Source organism: Mixophyes fleayi, chromosome 2 (assembly GCF_038048845.1).
Source record: "Mixophyes fleayi isolate aMixFle1 chromosome 2, aMixFle1.hap1, whole genome shotgun sequence".
Classification (NCBI taxonomy): Eukaryota; Metazoa; Chordata; class Amphibia; order Anura; family Limnodynastidae; genus Mixophyes; species Mixophyes fleayi.
The window spans coordinates 250,165,777-250,187,614 of NC_134403.1; the positions used below are offsets into that span (position 1 = coordinate 250,165,777).

A 21,838-nucleotide genomic window follows, 5' to 3' on the forward strand; every position below is an offset into this window, starting at 1 on the left:
TTCAAGTCTTTAAAGTTCATAACTGGTCTGAAACCACCGTCTGGCTTCTGGACTAGGAAACTGTTGGAATGGTTGTTTTGGAACCAGGATGATCACCCCTGAGCAGTGTAAAGATCAAATGGCCTATCGTAAGCTCTGTCTCTTCAAATTTTTATGTCAAGACTTGTGGTGAAAGTATGAGCAGTGGTAATCGCTTTTCCGATCAACACAATTCCGACACAGAAAAATCTGAAATAATGAAAACCCGAATAAAAATGAAACAGACTTACCTTAAATCCGACGATGGAGATCTCCGATTGGATCAGCATGCTGACAGCAAGCCATTCCGATTGAAGTAGTGTTCGGCAGTGCAGGCTGACGTCATTGCAACGTCTGTCAATCCAAATTTAAAGCGGCAATGTGGCGCTTTTAATTTGGATTGACAGACGTCGCGATGATGTCAGAGATGCATGCCCACTCACACCTAGCCGCTGGGCAGGGTGGGAGCTTCCGGGTCTGGATAATAAAAGCTAGACCCAATAAACCAATGCAATCATAGGCAGCACAATAGATAAAAGCGCCCTACTCCAAAGGGCACTTAAAAAAAAAAAAAAAAAAAAAAAAAAAAAAAGACAGGTTTTTTTTTGGTTTTTTTTAAACATAAATGCCCAAGCCCCTGCATGCAACTCTATACCCCATTGTTCCAGTGTTCCCCAATGGATGCAAGAGAGAAGAGGATTTTTATTTAATTTCTCTAATTCCATCTGTGGGACAATGTGTTTCCTCCCTTCTGTTGTTCGACTCCCCTGCTTTGGAGCTTTAGAATTACACAGGGGGTTGCAGAGAAGAGGAGTTCTGTCAGCAAGTTAAAATAAACAATTAATTATCTAGTTAAGTGGCAACTCCTCGCACCCCAAATACAATACATGGTAACAATGTGCCTAGATGGAATCAGAGAAACAAATTTATCGCAAGTATAAAATCCTCTGCTCTCTTTCATCCAATCTGGGGACACTGCTACTATGGGGAACTTCTCAAGCAGCCCCTTAAGGCAGGGTTCACTGACAGCCCGTCACGCAAAATACTGCGGCCAAAACTATTAAGCTGATAAAACTTAGTAAAGGTATAGCAGATGCCCCATTAAGTGCAGCACAAGAAGCCCCCATAGAGCGGGTGGAATGTGCAGCAATACGATTAGGCACAGGCCGATCAGAACTCACATAGGCCTGCTTGATAGTGGACGTAATCCACCTGGAGATTGTCTGCTTAGTATCTGGTCAGCCCCGTTTATGGCCACTGAGTACCTCATACAAAGAGTCAGTCCGCCGAATGGCTGATGTCCGTTCCACATAAATGCGGAGAGCACGAACCACATCCAGGGAAGCCACGGATTTGAGGCCCGAAAAGGCAGCCGCCTCCTGAAAGATCGAGCCCACAATCTCTGATTCAGTTGAAAACCCAAAACCACCTTTGGCTGAAAGGAAGGAACTGTACGTAACACTGAACGTGTACTGCACAAAAGGAAGCGTCCGGTACTGATAATGTGAGTTTCCCACTGCTAACCTGAGAAGTGAATTATAGCCCTCCCAGATGGGCACATGGAAGTAGGCATTTATCGCCGTTCTGAGCCAGTCCACGCAGAACTTTCCACCAGAAAGTGCAGGTTCAGAGCCTTGAGATTGAGGATAGGATGGAACGAACAGTCAGGCTTAGGGACCAGAAAGTGGTTTGAGTAGAACCCCCGGTCCCTTTGCCCCACTGGAACCAAGCAAACAACACCTTCTGAAAGAAGTAAAGAGTCAAAGTGAAGCATCGCGAATCGTTACGGAATCGCGTAAGAGTGGTGGCAAAGAAACGATGCAGACCCCAGACCTAGTAGATCGATCATGTAACCTCTATTTACGTGATCCCCAATATCCACCGATCCTGGAAGGACGTCGTCCATTGGTCTCTGAACAGGAGGCGCCCCTCTACCCCCACAGCTACAAGGAGAGGGGCTTCCGTCATGCTGCAGGATTATCTGGGAGCTTGGACCCTGGACGCCTCATTGAGTACGAGGAGCTGGACCTTTGGGAGCAACCCCTGGCCATAAAGGGTCTTCCACTGGAAGACTGTTCTCTAGCAGATGAACCACCCTGAAAGGGCCAGCGAAAGGACCTAACCTTGGGATCCGAGGCCTGGAAACATTCACCAGAAGTTTGGTACTCTTACCTCCTTAAGCCTGACAGATGATATTGTCTAATTCCTGCCCAAAAACCAAACAGGGAAGAGCCTCCAGGGACTTATTTCGACTCAACGTCCCTGGACGCAACAAAAGGGTCCTTGGGGCCACAACTGCCGATTCAGAGACAGATGACGAAATTGAGGCTGCAGTTTGGGCCGCCTCATACATGTACTCAGAAGCCTCCTTCAAATGCAGAGCCAGGGGAAGAAGTTCTGAGTCTTGCAACCCTGCCACCAGCTGGTAGGTCCATGTCTCCATTGCCCTAGAGACACATGCAGAGTACACCATGAGTCTGAGCGAAGTTCACGCCGTCACATAGACGTATTTGAGAAAGCCCGCTACCTTGTGGTTGGTGTCATCTTGAAGGACCGCTGAACCAGGCACTGGAAGTGTAGTATGGCGAGCCAACCTAGCCACGGGTGTATCAATTTTTGCCACCTGTTCCCAGCGGGCCATTTCTTCAACCTGCAGCGGATAAAGGGCAAGGAATCTGCAAGGTATGACAAACTTACAATCAGGCTGTTACCAAGCCGATTCTGTTATATACGCAAGTTCAGATGGAGGCTGAAAAACAAAGAACCTGCCGCTTCTTGCATTTAAATAGACTCAGGTCAACCACCTAAGTCTAAAAGGTCCAAAGCTTGGCAAACCACCACTACCAGATCCTCAATGCCCTGATCCCTGGATGTTCCCCAACCTGACGGGAGTCAGAGTCCTCAAAGAGCTCACTCTCTTTCTGCAACAATCTCTCTGATTCAGAGATCAAAAGGAAGGGATGAGTGGAACTACAATGCTTGTTTCATGGTGCCAGAGGTATGGGCGAGTCCAGGTACCAGTTTAACTGTTCCAGGACCTTAACTAATGATGCGGACCAAGCGGGTCCTCACTGGGGAGGAGCCTGGAAAGAGGGAGAAGATTTTAAACTAGCAAGGCACAGATCCGCATCCTCAGTTGCAGCCGGTATCAGGACCGCTGCAAAAGGGACTACTGGAATGGGAGTGGAGAGGAAAGGGGGGCCGCCAGGCGGGCGAGCAGCTGAACAAGTGCTGGGACCTACTATGCCAGCATAGTTGCCCACACAGGTTTCTCCCATCTGGTATGCTGCACTACCCCGGGCCCCCACCCCACAGTCTGCATACACCGCTCCCGATCCTGCTGTACACTGGGAAGTTTTGATTTACACTTGGAACAGGTGAAGTATATTACCAGTAGTGCTTTTCCCTTGTCGGACATTGCTCAAGGTACCTATTGCACCAATACACCTGCTACTGAAAAGTAATAGAAGCATGAAAGGTAACAGTCCCACAAGGGTGCAGAATGAATTTATTTTAAAAGATACTGAATTTGTCCCTGGCTAGAAGCCCAAACAGTACCTCCCAATATAACTTGTTTTATACATATATATGTATATATGTCCCAGAGTGTACTCTTGATGTGAAAGTAACCCTGGTGTACAATTTGTTTTCACGTATATCTAAATATACTCAATATAGCATACCATCACATACATACAAATATATTATATATGTCAGATAGTACTAAAGTAAGAATGATGAAAGGTACTTAGCCCTCCAGAGTAGCCAAAGACCATCACAATATAAATTGAGGAGCCTGTTCAGCATGGTCAGAATATATATTTATATGAACGCTTTGTTTCAGTCATATGAGGGCTTGGCCATCAGGACATTGCCTGCACACCCACCCATGCTTTTATTACCCTCTGCATATTTTTTAAAGTAATGCCTTTCTACAGTAATCATGGACTGTTTATTTTAGTGTTTCAGCAATGTCGCATTTTATCATTGATTGGGAAGGTAGGAGTGTTCAGGTTTGCTTTTGCATCCATCTCGTGTTTTGCAGTACTGTTTTTAAGCTTCTACAATTTTGCTTTTAATTCTCTCTCCTCCCTACTTTTATTCTAGAATATTTAATGCAGATTTGCAGAACAGTCGTTCTGCAAGTCTTTTTTTTTTTTTTACTGCCTGTCCTCTCTGCACATATCGTATTCTACATTTTGATTCAAAAAAAGTTCACCCCAACTCAATTTTATGGGTTTCAAAAAGCTTACTTAATCTTTTTTGCCCGATTACATATGCTCCATCTAGTTTACATTAAGTGCATAGATGAAGGAAACCCTACAAACCAGGAAGCAAGATAATGAAGGTCTGATAGGTAAATTCAGCATGAGACTGTAAGCTTTTTTATTTTTTTTATGTTTTATATGAAAAGCAAACTGAAAATGAAGCACAGAGGATAACACTTATAGAAAAGTAAAATGCTCACCCCACCACGTTCTTGGCTTCATTCACACGAATGCCATTACTGTACAATCCATTGGTTGAGGTCTTCCCATTTTGGACTTCTAAAGTGGCAAAATATTATAGGTTGTTTTCCTAGGCCAACGGTTACAGTTATAATATAGGTGAAAATTAAATGAAAATACGTTTTAGATTACAATAAGAATATGTCAAGTATGAGCAGTTGAAACAAATATTTTTTTAAAACATGTCCTAGAATCTAAACAAATAGTAGAACTTTCAATTCCAAGAATAGTACTTTTTATTATCTATAGCCACTCATATGTAGTGGCATGGTAAGGATATCTCAAATGATGTTCAAAAATAATGGTCCAACCAACTATTTAGGATTGCTCACCTCCAGATGTATGGTGAGATTTAGGAAACTGGAATGTACAAGGTCGTTGCTTGAAGGTTAGGTCAAAGAGATACACCTATGAAAGTGATACACAATATTCATTTCCAAGATGATTCCCCGAAATTCTTCCAAATTCATCTTCTCAGCAAATAATGCACATTGATTTCTTCTTACACGAACTACAGTATTGAAAAAGTTAACTTTCCATGCTCAGCATACTCACTTGCTCCCCTCCCATGTTGACAAGCAGCTCAGTCCCATCTGGACTAAATGTTACGTAGGTGGCCACTAAAACTCGCAACCTGTTGTTATAATCTGGCAGCTTTACTGGAAGGTGGCCTGAAGGAAAAAATGGTTCAGTAATTTGTAAGGTTGGATTGGAAAAGTGAAAACAAGGAAAACAAATGTAAATGAATAATGGAAATATTAGAAGGCAGTGTAGCAGAAAAAAACAAGAAAGGTATTCATTTTTCGTCTTCAATAGCACCCATACAATGGGTAGAATCCTTTTAAAAAAATTCCACCTGGATGGTATAAAAAGCAGCTACTCCCCTTTCCCTGTCTCCGGTATTAGATAGGTCAGGTAGTGTTCTATTATGTTCTGTAGTACAGTGGTTTACACTTTCAGGGATCCCAGCTACGCTCCATCTCATGCTGCAGTCTAGGGACAGGGCTGGCTACCCAGGCATCAACGGTCTGCTACCCCGGGAGCAGTTCTGGTGAAGGAGTTTAAAATTTCGAGCTGAGTTTAAGACCTCGGCGATCTGCACATGCACTGCTTGAAAGCATTCCTTGCCTTGGGAAACGTTTTGTTACACTCAGTTTGGTGCATAGAAACTGGAAGCATATTAAAGCCTGTGTCAATCCCCAAAAAGGGTACCCCCACACTAGTTAAGCCTCTAGGATTAGTGGTATTTAACACTTTATACATGCACTGATAAGCCACAACATTAAAACCACCTTCCAAATATTGTGTAGGTCCCCCTCATACCACCAAAACAGCTATGACCTATCGAGGCATGGACTCCACACTTCTGAAGGTGTCCTGTGGTATCTGGCACCAAGACATTAGCAGTAGTCCTGTAAGTTGAGAGGTGGGGGGGCCTCTATGGCTATGACTTTTCCTCCACAGCCCACAGATGCTTGTGTGGATTGATATCTGGGGAATTTTGAGGCCAAGTCAACAGCTTGTACTCGGTCATGTTTCTCGAACCATTCCTGAACAATTTTTGCAGTGTGGCAGGCCACATTATCCTGCTAAAAGAGGCCATTGCCATCAGGGAATACCATTGCCTTGAAGAAGTGTACTTGGTCTGCAATAATGTTTAGGTAGGTGGTATGTGTCAAAGTAACAACCACATGAATGCCAGGTCCCAAGGATTCCCAGCAAAGCATTGTCCAGAGCATCACACTGCTCCGCAAGTTTGCCTTCTTCCCATAGTGCAGCCTGGTGCCATCTCTTCCCCAGGTAAACGATGCACACGCACGCGACCGTCCAAATATGTAAAAGAAAACGTGAGTCATCAGACCAGGCCACCTTCTTCCACTGCTTCCCACACATCAACTTCACCCCTTGACAGGTGCCATTGTAACGAGATATTAAATGTTATTTACTTCACTTGTCAATGGTTTTAAAATGGTTTTAATGTTGTGACTGATCGGCGTAAGTTAGTATAATAGGGACATGTCCTTTCAGTACTCTTAGAGCCTTTGATAAGCCTTTAACTACCGAGTCTGAAAAAGATTGTTTTGTACAATATATAGCTCTCAACTCAAAAGAAAAAACACCGTGGCCTGAGCAGTTTAAAGAACTTATGGCAAGGATGAAGGAATCTATTTAATCGAGGAACAATTGAAAGGAGGCTGCCATTTTGTATGAAGGAGGTGTTCAGGTGTGAACTATTACTGAACTATATCTATACAATCTCGAACTGGGCGCCATATTTATTGACATTGGCATCTGCTATACAGTGATTTACCATAGCAGGTATCAGAAAGAATGGATTTAGAGGAAGTGTATTTGCAGTCAGAATACTATTCTCTGGGGAATTTTGAAGTAATGAATCTGGAGAGATTATAGAAACACTTAGGATGTTTGATTTGGACAAATGTGGAGATGTCGCTTAAACACATATACAAATCTATGGGTATGTAGGAAACTGATAATTCCCTGTTTGAAGATCACATTAGAAAAGGTAGCATTTCTAATCAAGTGGTGAAAGAACTTATGCATAAGGAATGGGCATAGGTAAACAAGTACCAGTCTAAGTTAAAGAAATCTATCCATTTAGTGAATAGGCTCATAAATGGAGCTTGATCCAAAAGGAATATGGGATCTGTGGCCATTAGGTCATCAAGAAATACTATCCCTATTGAATATGCGGGTCACCCAGAGGAATAAGAAGATGGAGGGTTGTTATAAGAGGATTCGTATATTAATCGAACACCACTTTGAAATATGGTATGGATATGGTCTCAGAGGTCAAGACACTGAGATTGTGGGGAAAGACACCTTAACGTCTGTTGTCTGATCTTCTGTATGAAAAGCATTTTTGTGTAAAGCATCTTTAGACAATAATGCTTACTCAGCAGTAATACCAGCAGCGGTGGCTAGGAGAGCTCTCTGGTTGCGCCACTGTCACATCTGAAGGATTCCTGTTCTTTGGAGATTAATTGGTAGTGTCATACAGAAATTCTCTGGGGGTAAATCTAACCATTTTCCACAGGAGAGAATGCCCAAGTACTCTACCACGGCTCATCAGCACTTCAGAGAGGAGAGACATTACAAGCCAAGGAGAAACAGTACGCCAGGCATGCCATCACCCTGCTAAAAGACACAAGGCAGTCCTCAGGTGGTGGTTAAGCCCAAAGTCAAAGACAAGTGGAGTGAGAATGCATAATACTTATGACAGACATCAGTGTCAAAGGCTGGGGAGCTCACATTCAGGAACAGAGGACACAAGGCAAATGTCACAAAGTGAAAAAATTATTTCATGTAAATGTCTTGGAAATGAGAGCAGGGTGGAATGCAATTCAGCACTTTCATCTTCATCTAAAAAGGGAAGCATCTCAGAATATTCTCAGAGAACAATCCTTCATAAATCAAAGGGAGGTACCAGTAGCAGAAACTTGAAGGTGGAACTGGCAAGAATCATGTCTTGGACAGAGAGAAATTTCAAGTGGACATGATGTCAACAAGCAAAAATGCCAAGGTACCCAGGTTCTTTTCTAAAGTTCCAGAGACAGAAGGAAAAGATGCTCTAACGGTTCGGTTCTATGGACATTTCACCTTAGTTACTTCCTCTCTCCATTTTCACTTACCACATGTATTCTAAAAAGAGATCAGAAAAAAGGAAAGCAGACATAATAGCAATCATTCCTTTTTGGCCTCATCGTCCGTGGTTTCCTTTAGCCGGACAGATGTTGTGGGATGGGAGCAACTATGGTCTCTGCATATCCGGTCAGATCTCCTAAACCAAGACCCTATTCTTCATCCAATTCAAGAGCAGCTAGCTTTAATGGCATGGAAATTGAGCAAGTACTGCTCAGTTGAGTAAAGAAGTCTCAGAGCAAATAATAAGCACTATGCTACAGGCAAGAAAGAATTCTTCAATAATCTATTACAGAATTTGGAAGAACTGTATCCCACTTTGTGGCTCTAAATTAAATCCAACTGCAGCAACTATTCCTCAAGTCATTGACTTCTTTCAGGATGGTATAAAGATCTTTCTTTATCTATTTTCAATGTAGAAGTGTCTGCTTTGAGTATTTTCTTGGATACCAAGTTAGCTTCCGAAGATTTGAATATTCGTTTCTTCAAATCAATAAAGGAGATTTATCATTCCATCAAATACTTTGTGGCTCCATGGGACCTTAACTTAGAGCTCAATACGTTGATGTCTGACCCTTATAAAGCACTGCAAGGAGTTTTGCTGATATAGATGACACTGAAAGTGGGGTTCTTCGTAGCAATCACTTCTGCTCACAGAGTTGGAGAATTTCAAGCACTGTTGTGTAAGAAGCCCTTTCAGAATGTGTATGTATACAAGATGGTACATCGAAGCAATCCAGCATTTTTCTTAAAGTAGTCTCTATATTTTACAGTAATCAGGAGGTTGACTGTCATTCTTTTTTCCACAACCCAAGGATGAGAAAGAGAGACAACTGCATTCCTTAGACTTGGTAAGAGCAATTCCCATACACCTATACAGAACAGAAGAATTCAGAAACACAGAACAATGCTTTGTGGTTCCTGCAAGGCCTCGAAATGGGTGTGCTTCTACTAAACAAACCATTTCCAGATGGATTAGAGAAGTAATTGTACAGGCAAACAAGAGGAATTGGAGTAAGGTGCCAGACATCCTGAGGGACCAACTAACACAAACAGTAGCAACATCTTGGGCAAGAAAGGCTCAGTTTCAGCTACAGAGCAGCTGGCTAGACGTCTATTCATACCTTCACTTGCCATTATGATCTGGATATCTTATGCACCGATTCTCAATTTAGGAGACATGTTCTCAGCTCAACCCGACTAAATACATTCAAGAATTTACAGCATATGTGGCTAGTTTGTTTTTTTGTGTGGCCCTCCCTATTGTATTCGCTAACCATAACCATCTGGAAATTTTATCTCCACTGATTCTTAGTTATGGAAACATGTTTTTAGCTCTACCACTAAATACATTCAAGATTTTGCAGCATAATGTTGCTAGTTTTTTTATGGCACTCCCTATTGTATTGCTTAGCTACATCCTACTGCAATGGCTGTCATGGAGGACTGAAGAGGAAAAATGTGAATTATGTTTGCCATCAATTCCTTTTCCTCTTCATATTCCATGGCAGTTTCTCACCCAGTTTCAGCAGTTTTTCACTTCAAGACACAGGGAAGAGGAGGCGTGGCCTTCTATACCATCCAGGGGAGAGTTTTTAACCAGTCTCTACCTAAACTGGAAAGGCATTCTACCCTTTGAAATGGCGGTCATGTAGTATTTTGCTCACTTCAAAATAACTCAGCCAACGATTAATTTTAGCACACGAAAAAAAAACAAAAAAACAATACAACTGTTCAGATCAGATCGTCCATCCAGGAATTAAGTAACCCCATACAGTGATTTGGATTAAGATGTGGTTTCCAGATGTTTACTTTAAAATTCTGAATTTTAACTTGCCTATTTAAAATACATACACACAAATCTAATATTTTTCCCTCAAAAAAATAATCAACCTGGTTTACTGAATACATTAGTCCATATCACAGGTTGTGATTGTCAACAACTTATTTTGTTTGTAGAACCATTTTGTTTTTAACCAGTCTTATTGTAGGAACAAATTGTCACATTAATTCAAGTTGGTAATGCCTAATGGAGCTGAGAATGTGGGGGGAGAAATCAAACAGAAAAGTGATTGGACCGATTGGGACCCACCTGCCACATAATACTGTGCAGCTCCCTCTGGGATAGGTTTTTGCCTTGAGCAAAAAGTGTGGAGTCCAGATTGTGCCTGCTGGAGATTCTTCCTGCAATGGAGAGAGTTAAATAGAGCCCAACATAGAGACTGCCATAGTTTAAAAAAAAAAAGGAAACCCAAAAACATCTGTTTAAATGATGTGCTTCTAGGACACCCCTCCTAAAAATCAATAGCTCACCTGTGGCTATGGATCATCCGGATATCATACAGTCTCACAAACGGTCCACTGGCTCCTACTGCCAAGCAATTGTTATCTTGGGGGCTTATGCTTACACATTTTGCTTCCACAAGCTGACCACAATATTCCGTCAGATCAATCAAAACATCAGAGTGGGTGCTACTCTCTCTTAAGTCGTACTGCCTGAAATAAGGGCAAACAGGGAAGTTTTTGGATTGAAAACAGTTAAAATGCAAGTTTTCCTTTAAGTCAGATTTTCCCTTCTCTTATCAGCGACATTCAGAATTTCTCACCTGATTAAGCCATCCTCTCCTGCACTCCAGAAAGTGTTAGGCCACATAGGAGCAGTGGCAATGCGTTTCACTCGGTTGGTATGCTCAGAAAAAACATGAAGGGTTTCCCTTGAGTTAACATCATGAACATGAACCTTAGCATCTGCTGCTCCAGTAATCAAGATGCGGTCCCCAGAGTGAGGGAGGAACTGATAGGGAACAGAAAAATAAACATGTCAGAGAGAAAAAGTGATGAAGTTATAGGGGTAATTAAAATTTTGAAATGGGGTTGGAACAAGACCTAGCCACAGATTACAAACTGTATAGTAAGTTAGTGGGGCAGGACAACCAATAACACAAAAAAACAGACAGAACTAATGGCATCAGAGAGAATGGAACATATCAGAGTGAAGCTAGCCTGTGCTAGCATGGGCACCGCTATCCAGTGTCCAAGGCGCTTATGGAGACATTGCTCACCTTAACAGAAAAGATGTTGGCAGTGTGTCCTGTGTGCATAGATAGCAGTTTCTTGTGATGAAAGGGATCCCACAGCATCATGTGCTGATCATCAGAGCCAGAGGCCAGCAAACTGTGCAAAAGGGAAAGTGTGTTCACAAATGAGGAAAGGAGATGCAGAGAAAGAGAAAGGAGGATCATTAGCCATATGCATAAGGGTACACATACATAATTAAAAGAAAGGAGAAATGGGGTTTTGGAATGAGGGAGTACATTTTATAGTATAATTCATGGTTTCTCTGAACTGATTCTCAAGTAATCCCAACATATTTTCAAGATGTCCTTAATCCTACACAAGTGAAATAATCTTTGTTCATATAGATGGACACCTTACCACCATCACCATTTGAGGGTAAATGAGGCCTGGAGTTGAAAAACCTTGATTAGGATTAAGTAATCTATTTTGAGAGATGTCATGTTTACAGTTTAATATAATCCAATTTATGCATTTATACACAATGAGGATTTTGAAAAAAATCTATTGCCAAAAGAAAATAATGAATGAGCCTTTGAATAAATAATGAACAAATGAATTGTAGATTAACTGCCACTTAAAAAATATATACCTTTAACAATCTAATTTTACATTTTTGCAATATATAAATGCTGCCCACGTGTAATTGCCTTCACTCCCTGGTAGATTTTTGCTGGTAGTAATGGACTATCCACAACGGCTGTATATAAAATAGGGAGGTATACAAACAATATCCCACCTCATCATCATAACCTATCAGGGAACTTTGATGGAGCTCAAAATGTTAACTGGTTGTCAATGGCAACTAGCAAAAACCTTAAAGATTTCCTAAGCAGTTACATGTACTCACAGGTGCTTGCAACTTGAAAGATAAAGGTGGTAGATTTGGAGGATGTATTAGAGGATATATTAGTTAGACCATGGAGCAGAGAATAGAAAACAATCAGTAAAAGTAGACTTAATATTGAATTTAGGTTTTGAAACATGGAAAATGGGTTCTTGTGACATGTGAAAGGAAGAGAAGAAAAAGCAGTGACTTTTGAATATGAAATCCCTCAAAAGAGGGACTGTAAAGAATGAAAAGAGAGAGTATACCAGGGAATGGCAAGTTGGTAAAAACTAGCAGGATTATTGGATATCAGCAAATATATAAATACTCACTCCCCCTTTTCGTTCCATTCCAGGCAATTGACACAACCAGAGTGACCCTACAAAAAGAGAGAGCAATAGAAGAAGTTAAAACGGTTTCTACTCAGACCTACTGCTCATTATATAGTATACCAACATGCTTACCTGTAGTTCCGCTTCTAGTCCCAGTCGACGGATTAACGGGTCTGTTACATGATGACGTCTTTGAAAACTTCTAGCTTTCCTCTCCTAGGGGAGAAAACACATCCTTTTTTGTGATGCTACAGCATCATATGGAATCATATGGAAACAACCCAACACAGGCTGCTAACAAAACAACAATGCCTTAGCCTTATAAAAGTGAAATCTAAAGAAAGTACAGCACACTTAGTTACAGAAAATCAGCTAAAATAACACATAAGCTTCTAAAATGTATTCGCAAAATGTATTTAAATTATGTACAAAAATCTCATCTATGTAGCGTCACAAACTGTACCTCCGAAGTGTAGAATGTTCAACTACCTTCCCTACTGTAATGTTCCACGCAAACAAACTGGAACCCGGCCATCTGGCACTTCACTAAATGATCAGACCTGTGAACAATTCAATCACACTTGTTGATGGAACCAGGTTACAATATTGTGAAATGCAACTTGTGCTTCTGGATTGAGTGATAACTGGCCCCACAAGTGAGATCCTCATTTGGTCTGGATTTCCACCATAGCCAATCAAATATGGAGGTTTAAGCACCTGGGTATGTAAGACTATAAAACTTACAGATCTCTTGACTGATAGAAATGCTGAGCTAACGCACAAGAAGTGGAGAAAGCATACAGGTAGAAATATACCTTTATCTAGGTTAAAATCAATTGCTATTAAAAGTAATAATGATTGCTTACACCAGTAGTAGTTATGGAGATATTTTATTTGTGGTGTTTCAACTTTAATACTATAAGACAGAGTGGTAATTTGAAAAAAAGCAAGACATACCACACTCAATACATTCATATAAATACCTAACTGCAACTAGTCCATGCATACACAAGAACATTACCTCATTCAACATCCAATATGCAAAATCATGTCAACACCAAATAAGGCTTCCTTTCACAATAGTTCAACTTTTTCTCCCCAATTATCTTTTTTTTTTTAACTGTCTTATTTTTATTATTATTAAAAAAAATACTCAGGTTAACTGCAGCATCTTAATAGTGACCAATGTTTAAGCAGCATCAAGTCACCAAGTTACTCATTAACAATTAAATACTGGCTCCACACTGCCTCCTATCATATATAAAAAACAAAGTTTATTGTCACTTACAAATCTGATTTGCTTGAATAATATTAACAAACCCTGTATATAACCTTAGCATGCACCTCTGTGAATGGATTTTGTGTGATCCCAACTTGCTGCAGTCACTTAACTTAAACACAGCAGCACAGCTGGAGTTAAGCTCTCCTGTGCAGATCCTTGAATGATCTCCCAGCCCATAAGTGTTACATTGTTAGGCCTTCCAGCAGACACAGACCTATTGCACTACTCAATTCTACACAAATAGCAATCTCCCACTATCCCTGGGAGGGGAAAGAATTGTGTGTTTGTGTTCCAGATAGGGAACTAGTACCTTCACTGCAGTGGTAGTAATATACACACAATATTAGCAAGGCTATCTGTAAAAAAAAATTAAATAGAATAAGAGCAGCAGTGGTTGTGAAAACCGACAGCTTCAAAGGAAGTGGAGAGAAATTCTGGTACATCATACCGGCACATACCACACATATGTGCATATAATATAATATATGGGGCATATTCAATTAAGAAGGATGAAGCGGATTCCCTTTGCACCACAACAGGTTGAGAAGGGAAATCTAAGATGTTGCAGTACAGTATTGGCACTTTATGTGCTCAGCCGCGATCTCCCTTCTTAAATGAATATGCCCCTATAAATCTTTTGGGAGGGAATTCAATTGACCGCAAGATATTTTTTAACACTGCGTTGTCATTTTAACGCTGTTTTTTTTTATCATTTTCGAGCGGGTTAACTTTACTTGCGATTCAATTCTATTTTTAACGCTCTGGTTTTTTTCACGAAACCGTCCTCTCGCGCTCAAGGTAGAAGATCTATTGAAAGTATAGGGTGGGTGAGAGCCCACCGCGTTAAAAGCTATTCAATTGTTTTTTAACGCGGAGCGTTAAACAGGCCAATATGCTATTTTATCTCGCACCTCTTTGGGGTGTGCTAAAAAATAAAAAACCTAAGAAAACTATTTGAAATCATGTAATAATGAAAAAAAAAAAGAAACTATGTTTATCAGTAATGCATAACAAGAAGTTGATTTTCTTGTGAAAAAAATAATGAAAAAACAACCCCCCAAAAAATAAATAAAAATCACTAAAATATATTGAAGTATGTTTTTGGTACAAATAGGTATGTAGTAATGTGTTTTGACATGGTATAGATGTTTCTATAGTAAAAAAATATTGAAATAAAAAAATATTTTAAATAAAAGTACTGTAATGTAGATATTATCAAATAGAATGGTTTGTAATGCAATCTAATGTATAAAAAATGTATGCCAATTCTTTCTTTGTGTTATACATGACCACGTTGAACACTCCCCTAAAAACCCGTGGGTACATGTAACTGCTTAGGAAATCTTTAACAATGATTAACGCACGGGGCAGCGTTCCCTGTTTTTCAATTGAATTGCACGAGTTTTAACGCTGCGTTAACTAGAAACAGTCTCTATAGCAGTTAAAAACCTGCGTGATATTTTTTTTTTACCGCTGCAGGACAAAAACTTGTGGTCAATTGAATACCCCCTTGGAGTTTATAGTTACCCTAAAAAATATTAAATGTATTATGCAGACAATGTGCAACTCATTTTTTTTTTACATTTCCCATTACACATATGAATATGTGTGGATATGTCAAATATAGTAGGCATTCACATCAGTCATATTTTAACAACACAATTCCTTCACACTTTTGACAATATATCCCCACATACCCTGATCTGTCTGTGGATGATGTCCTGAGCAATGTTGGCTCTATCCATGATGAAGTTAAAACATGGAGCTCATGGCACCACTTTCTTAAATTGCACCATTCCCACTTCTCTTGATACTTAGACACCTTTAAAATTAAAACATCACACAGTAAGACAATACTTATGTGTAAATAAGCATGTAGTGCAGAAACAGCTGGCATTAATAGAGTAAAAGTTCCTAGCACCCGAATAGGAAAAAAAAAAGATTGCCAAAGAATTACCAGAAGAGCAGTGAGAGGCCACAAACATGCGATACATAGTTTTACTTCATGTATACAGTGATATATTGTATATGGTATGTGGGCCCCTGTTAGATGTCGATCCACTAACTTTTAACTACAATCCCTAGGTACACAACTACTGCAGTTCAGTATAAAATACCTTCATACCTATATATGTGCGACATATAAACGCTATGTGAGAGTGCATATATACGTATTCAAAGTATATAAAGCGATATACACATATACTAAATGCTCACTTGCCTATTCCAAAGATCACAGACTCTGTATAATAAACGGTATAAATTATTACGAAAAAATATACATGAGACCATATCTACGGTGTGTGCATAGTTCTCATGCGTATTATCCACCTACTAAAACGAACAGGCCCCTGACAGTCCAGTTACCCGTGTTTACCTCTGGCTGTCTCTCTGAACGGGCACTCTGCAACTACGTAATCATCGTACCCGTATCATGCAATGTAGGATCTGCGCTACGCAGACTGCGCATACACATGTTCAGGAATACACCTGGTCGTACTAACTTCATGCTACTGCTCCTTGGCAACTTGAGGAGGGAGAGGAAGAGATCTGTAGCCCAATAATATTGCTCCAATGCCAGAGCGATCGCCCCTGCAGCCTATAGAGAGGGTTGCTGGATCAGCTGTCGTGTTAGGTTGACTAGAAGAAGCATGGCGTAGTTAGTGATACGCCCCGCGCAAAGCATCATGTGAATTGTAGTTTTAGTTCAAGGCAATGGAAGTTTATGTAGAATAATTAAACGCTAGTACGATGACCCAACAGCAAATTACATTTAATTGTGACAGTGAGAACAAGCTAGAATTATTCAGCGGTATTCGGTCGGAACATATTTGTTTACATGAGAAATGGAGAAAGAAAAAGGATCTCGGGCACTATGACCCACCCTTATGGAAAAAAAAAACTACCATGATAAATGACCACATTACCGGGGATTTCTTTATAAATATGTTCGTATTTCTGTGTGTTTCTATGAGGGCAAATTGACTCAGTTGTCTTTACGTCCAGTGAAAATTTATTAAATCAATTTATATCGACGGCTGATTCCATAGAGAATATCGCATCGTGCATCAGACCATTGTGCAATACACACTAAACAAGAACTAACCCCAATCGACGACGATATGATTATTATTAATAATAATAATAATAAAATTCAGCAGCTGTGATCAAGGGAGAGCTGAAGGGGGTGTCAAAATTTGACTCAAGTCTATTATGAACATTTTAGAGGAAAAAAATGAAGGTGGCTCAGTGACCTAGCCCACTATGGGACTGGCCCAGGAGGAACAGCCTGTTCCTGGCTGTGATTATAAGGTCTGTAACTGTTCTCCAGGGCTGTAACTAGGGCTGTGTGATAGGGGTGACCGCCCAGGGCGCAATGCTGAAGGGGGGCGCAGTTTATTAATATTTTAGGTTCATTTGATTACAATTGAGGGCTAGGGGGGCGGCATTTGTCTTTCTCGCCCAAGCGCTATAATTTATAAGCTACGGCTCTGCTGTTCTCCAAACACAAAACAAAAAGTCACAGTGCTAATATTTGACCAAAAGATCCTAAAAATCAAGTTTTGTTTTATTGAAAAATGTATCTTTATTTTGCATAAAGATACAAAAAAACATACATAATACATTATTGTCACGAACACGCTCCCAGCTGCCGTGATTTTTGGGTGATTTGCTGTATGAGGTCACACGATTCCAGCCCGCAGTCTCTCTTTACCTATCACACAGGTTATAGACCTACTGATTTTCCCCTAAACAGCGCTCACACCTCACACAGTTCTAGTTTGCCACCACCTGTTGAATATGGGCAATAGGACCCCAATATACTGTCCCACACTGGCACACAAGGCTTTTAGCTATCCACAGCACAGACTAGCAAGTCCCACACCAGCAAGCAAAGAGTTAACTCTTCACACCTCCAGACTGTTACACAAATGTAAATGCAAGCACACACAGCTTGTTAATCAAATGTATCAACCTGTATCCACCTCCGTGTCTACATCATCTACCGTCCCCCAGGCCCCTCCTCCCTTTTCCTTGACAACTTCACTGCCTGGCTCCCCCACTACCTTTCCTCTGACCTTCCCTCCATCATACTTGGCGACTTTAATATCCCTATTGACAACTGTTCTGACCCTGCCACCATTAAACTTCTCGCCCTTTCCTCCTCCCTAGGCCTTACTCAGTGGACCTCTTCCCCCACCCACTGTCTTGGTCACTCCCTTGACCTTGTCTTCTCTCATCTCTGTGATCTCTCTGACTTCTCCAACTCTCCCTTCCCACTATCTGACCACCACCTTCTCTCCTTCACTCTGTCCTCCTCTCCTGCTCCTGCCTCGCCCAAAGCAACCCTCACTAGACGTAACCTGGATGCTATTGACCCCACCTCCTTCTCCTCCTCTCTCGAAACTCTCCTTTCACCCCTTCCCTCCCTGGCCTGTCCCGACCAGGCCTCCTCTCTCTACAATCACTCCCTTACCACTGCCCTGGACGCTGTTGCCCTGGCCTCTTCTATCCGCCGACGCCGCATTATTCCCCAACCCTGGCACTCAAAACTCACCCGCTTCCTCCAAAGATGCTCTTGCACTGCTGAACGCCTCTGGAGGAAATCTCGCTCCCTGGCTGACTTCCTCCACTTTAAATTCATACTCTCTTCTTTCTCCTCTGCCCTCTCCCTCGCTAAACAATCCTTCTTTAAGTACCTCATTTCTTCTCAGTCCTCCAATCCCCGCCGCCTCTTTGCCACCTTCAGTTCCCTCTTCTCCCCTCCCTCCCCCTCTGTCCCGCCTTCCCTCTCCGCTTCTGACTTCGCCACTTTCTTCTCTTCCAAAATTGAGGCCATCAGACTGAACATCTCCTCCTCCCCTTCTCCCGCCACCCTCATCGCTTCACCTCCCCCCATCAACCAACTCTGGTGCTCCTTCAGCCCTACAACCAGTGAAGAAGTTCGCTCCCTTATTCTTTCCTCTCCACCCTCTACCTGCCCTCTCGATCCCATCCCCTCCCACCTCCTTCGCTCTCTCTCTCCTCAACGGCCTGCTCTTACCTAGCACACCTTTTCAACCTATCACTCTCCTCTGGTGTAGTACCCTGCTCTTTTAAACACGCTCTTATCTCTCCTATCCTCAAAAAAAAAAACAATCTTGACCCCACCTCTCTTGCTAATTATCGCCCTATCTCTCTTCTCCCCTATGTCTCCAAATTACTTGAGCGGATTGTCTGCAGCCGCCTAACCAGGCACCTCACAGACAATTCCCTCCTTGACCCTCTCCAATCTGGCTACCGCCCCCTCCATTCTACCGAAACTGCCCTGGCCAAGGTTACTAATGATCTCCTACTACTCATCCTCCTTGACCTCTCTGCAGACTTTGACACCGTGGACCAGCCCCTCCTGCTGCAAACTCTTCTCTCTCTTGGCCTCTCTGGTTCTGTCCATGCCTGGTTCGCCTCATACCTCGCTAATCGCTCCTTCTCTGTATCCACGTCTGGTTCTTCCTCCTCCTCTACCCTCTCCCCGTAGGAGTCCCGCAGGGCTCTGTTCTTGGCCCTCTACTCTTTTCGCTCTACACTTCCTCCCTTGGTGCTCTCATCTCCTTCGGTCTTCAGTATCACATTTATGCTGACGACATTCAACTCTATATCTCCTCTCCTGATCTTTCCTCCACCCTCCTTGCTCGGGTATCCGACTGCCTCTCCGCCATCTTCTCCTGGATGTCCGAGTGCTTTCTCAAAATCAATATCTCTAAAACTGAACTCATTGTCTTTCCTCCGCCCAGACTCCCATCCCATGATGACCTCTCTATTGTCGTCAACAACACCACCATCTCCTCTGTCACCAAACTTCGCTGCCTGGGTGTCACCCTCGACTCTTTTCTCTCTTTTTCCCCCCACATTCATTCACTTGCCCAAGCCTGTCGCTTCCAACTACGCAACATTGCCGCATCCGTCCTTTTCTCTCTCAGGATGCCACCAAAACTATCATCCACGCACTCATCATCTCCCGCCTTGATTATTGTAACCTCCTCCTCACTGGCCTCCCCCACTCCCGTCTCTTCCCCCTCCGCTCTATACTCAATGCGGCCGCAAGACTCATCATCCTCTCACGCCGCTCCTTCTCTGCCTCCCCTCTCTGCCTTGCCTTACACTGGCTCCCCTTCCCCTACAGAATCCTTTTCAAACTCCTCACCACCACTTACAAGGCTCTCTCCAACTCTACTGCCCCTTATATCTCTAACCTCCTCTCCATTCACACTCCTGCCCGCTACCTGCGCTCGGCCAACGACCGCCGCCTCTCCTCCACCCTTATCACCTCTTCCCACTCCAGAATCCAAGACTTTTCCCGTGCAGCCCCCCTTCTCTGGAACGATCTCCCTCGTTCCATCCGTCTCTCTCCTACTCCGTGCTCCTTCAAACGTGCACTCAAAACTCACCTCTTCCTCAAAGCCTACCAACCATCTACTTAACCCCCATCTCCTCCCTTTGCTCGTCCTCCCTTCTCTCCTCTTGCCTCACCTGGCTCCTCTTGTGCCTGGTCTGTTTACCCTCCCTTAGGATGTAAGCTTGTATGAGCAGGGCCCCCTCCCCTCCTGTCTCCATACCTGTTCTTCCGCTCCGTCTTTACTGCATATGACTAGCCGGAGTTTCTGAAGTATTGGTACTTTTTGTTCATTGTTCTGTATGGTTTCACCCTGTATAGTCTACTGTTAGTACTATATGCGGCGCTGCGGATACCTTGTGGCGCCTAACAAATAAATGATAATAATAATAATCAACAGATCACACTGGCATTCAAAGGGTTAACTTGGCTGAGCTATTTTGTTCTTAACAGGCTAATGGATTCGTTAGAGTATCTAGAACGCAACATATTAAATTATACATTTAATATACAAAAGTACAGGGCATACAGATATAAAAAATAATGAAAAAACAATTAATAAATTGACATAACAAGCAAAACAGTTTAAAATAAAAGGGGTTACCTTCAGATTATCAGTTATGTGAATTGCATAATCTGTGCCATGGGAAATTGGCAAGGAAGATGGACAGCTTATCAATGTGAATTGATTTCCCAAAAAGTCTGACAATTTGCTATACCTGGTCTCAGCCTTTTAAAGACACTTCCACACCACTTTCTACCCCCAGGGGGTTGTGACCTGTGACACTTTTTTCAATCACCATTTGCATGTTGCCTGTTTTACTAACCAATTCTACTATGTGATCTAACTTTTCTGTAGAGTGTCACATCGATCCAATTTTATTATTAATAAATCCCCTATGACTCTGTCCATCCGTTTATACCAAACATGATGACATTTTGACAATGTGACATACCTTTTGAAAAGATATGTGATTTTAGCTGTTCCCGGATACCACCCGTACCTGTCATTCACTGGTGTGATTTCTGCTCCTTAGTATGGAGTGCCACCCGGATTTCCCAAAATATGAACTATGAAGACATTTTCCTTTTGAAGCTCATATTTCTATATACCTGTATAGACCTTCAAAATGCTGCCTTGGGCTGCAAGGATGTCCAGCTGTGACCGGCCCCACAAAGTCTATTCAGGAGTCCATAAACTAACTTGTGTCAGGATATATCTCACAGCAAGAGCCCTTTGAAGCTGCCATAGGTGACTCTCCTATCATCTCACATTGGAATGTGCAAAGCCCTCCAATACATTTACATCAGACTTTCTGTCCTCACATTTTACACTTTCGTAGCTGAACTTATCAATGGATTCATTTCATATAACATATTTACACTGCAGTTATGATTTATCCCTTATAAATAACTGTAAGTTCTCTATGTTCACGGCACCTCCCCTTTTTAAGAGATGGCATGGGAATTGACTGACAGGTCATTGCCCAGGCCAACTCCCACAGATTCCCCCTGGTTCAACTGGAATAGCTGTTAGCTGGGTCTCAATAGGTTCTCTGGTGAGAAGGGTTAAGAAGGGGTTAACTATCATTCAGCTGGGACTTCTGGTCCTCCAATAGCTGTGGGCTAACCTCTGCGTTCTTACCTACACTCTCTGTAACATTCACTGACGGCTTCTCTTTGTGGGTGCTGCCTGAGAGAACACCTCCCTCCCACAAAAACGCCTGTAAGTGGGAACCCCTTAATTCTGGCACAGCA

At 42.1% G+C, this 21,838-nt stretch overlaps 1 protein-coding gene across 6 annotated transcripts in view; it reads right to left on the reverse strand.

Moving 5' to 3' along the window:
• WDTC1 (WD and tetratricopeptide repeats 1) overlaps nt 1-16,230 on the reverse strand; it is a 44,639-nt gene extending 28,409 nt beyond the window's left edge. The window contains exons 1-11 of one of the 6 annotated variants that reach the window (XM_075195807.1): nt 16,212-16,230; nt 15,405-15,529; nt 12,558-12,641; nt 12,426-12,472; nt 11,252-11,363; nt 10,796-10,983; nt 10,503-10,685; nt 10,282-10,373; nt 5,082-5,197; nt 4,859-4,934; nt 4,487-4,565 (exon numbers count right to left, since the gene is read on the reverse strand). In XM_075195807.1, the coding sequence (XP_075051908.1) occupies nt 4,487-4,565; nt 4,859-4,934; nt 5,082-5,197; nt 10,282-10,373; nt 10,503-10,685; nt 10,796-10,983; nt 11,252-11,363; nt 12,426-12,472; nt 12,558-12,641; nt 15,405-15,452 (1,025 nt within the window). In that variant the 5' untranslated portion in view covers nt 15,453-15,529; nt 16,212-16,230. Of the gene's footprint in view, nt 1-4,486; nt 4,566-4,858; nt 4,935-5,081; nt 5,198-10,281; nt 10,374-10,502; nt 10,686-10,795; nt 10,984-11,251; nt 11,364-12,425; nt 12,473-12,557; nt 12,642-15,404; nt 15,530-15,924; nt 16,188-16,211 lie in introns of those variants that run through there. The other 5 variants (XM_075195803.1, XM_075195801.1, XM_075195806.1 and 2 more) reach the window with 5 other exon arrangements.
• Between the last annotated feature and the right edge of the window lie 5,608 nt (nt 16,231-21,838).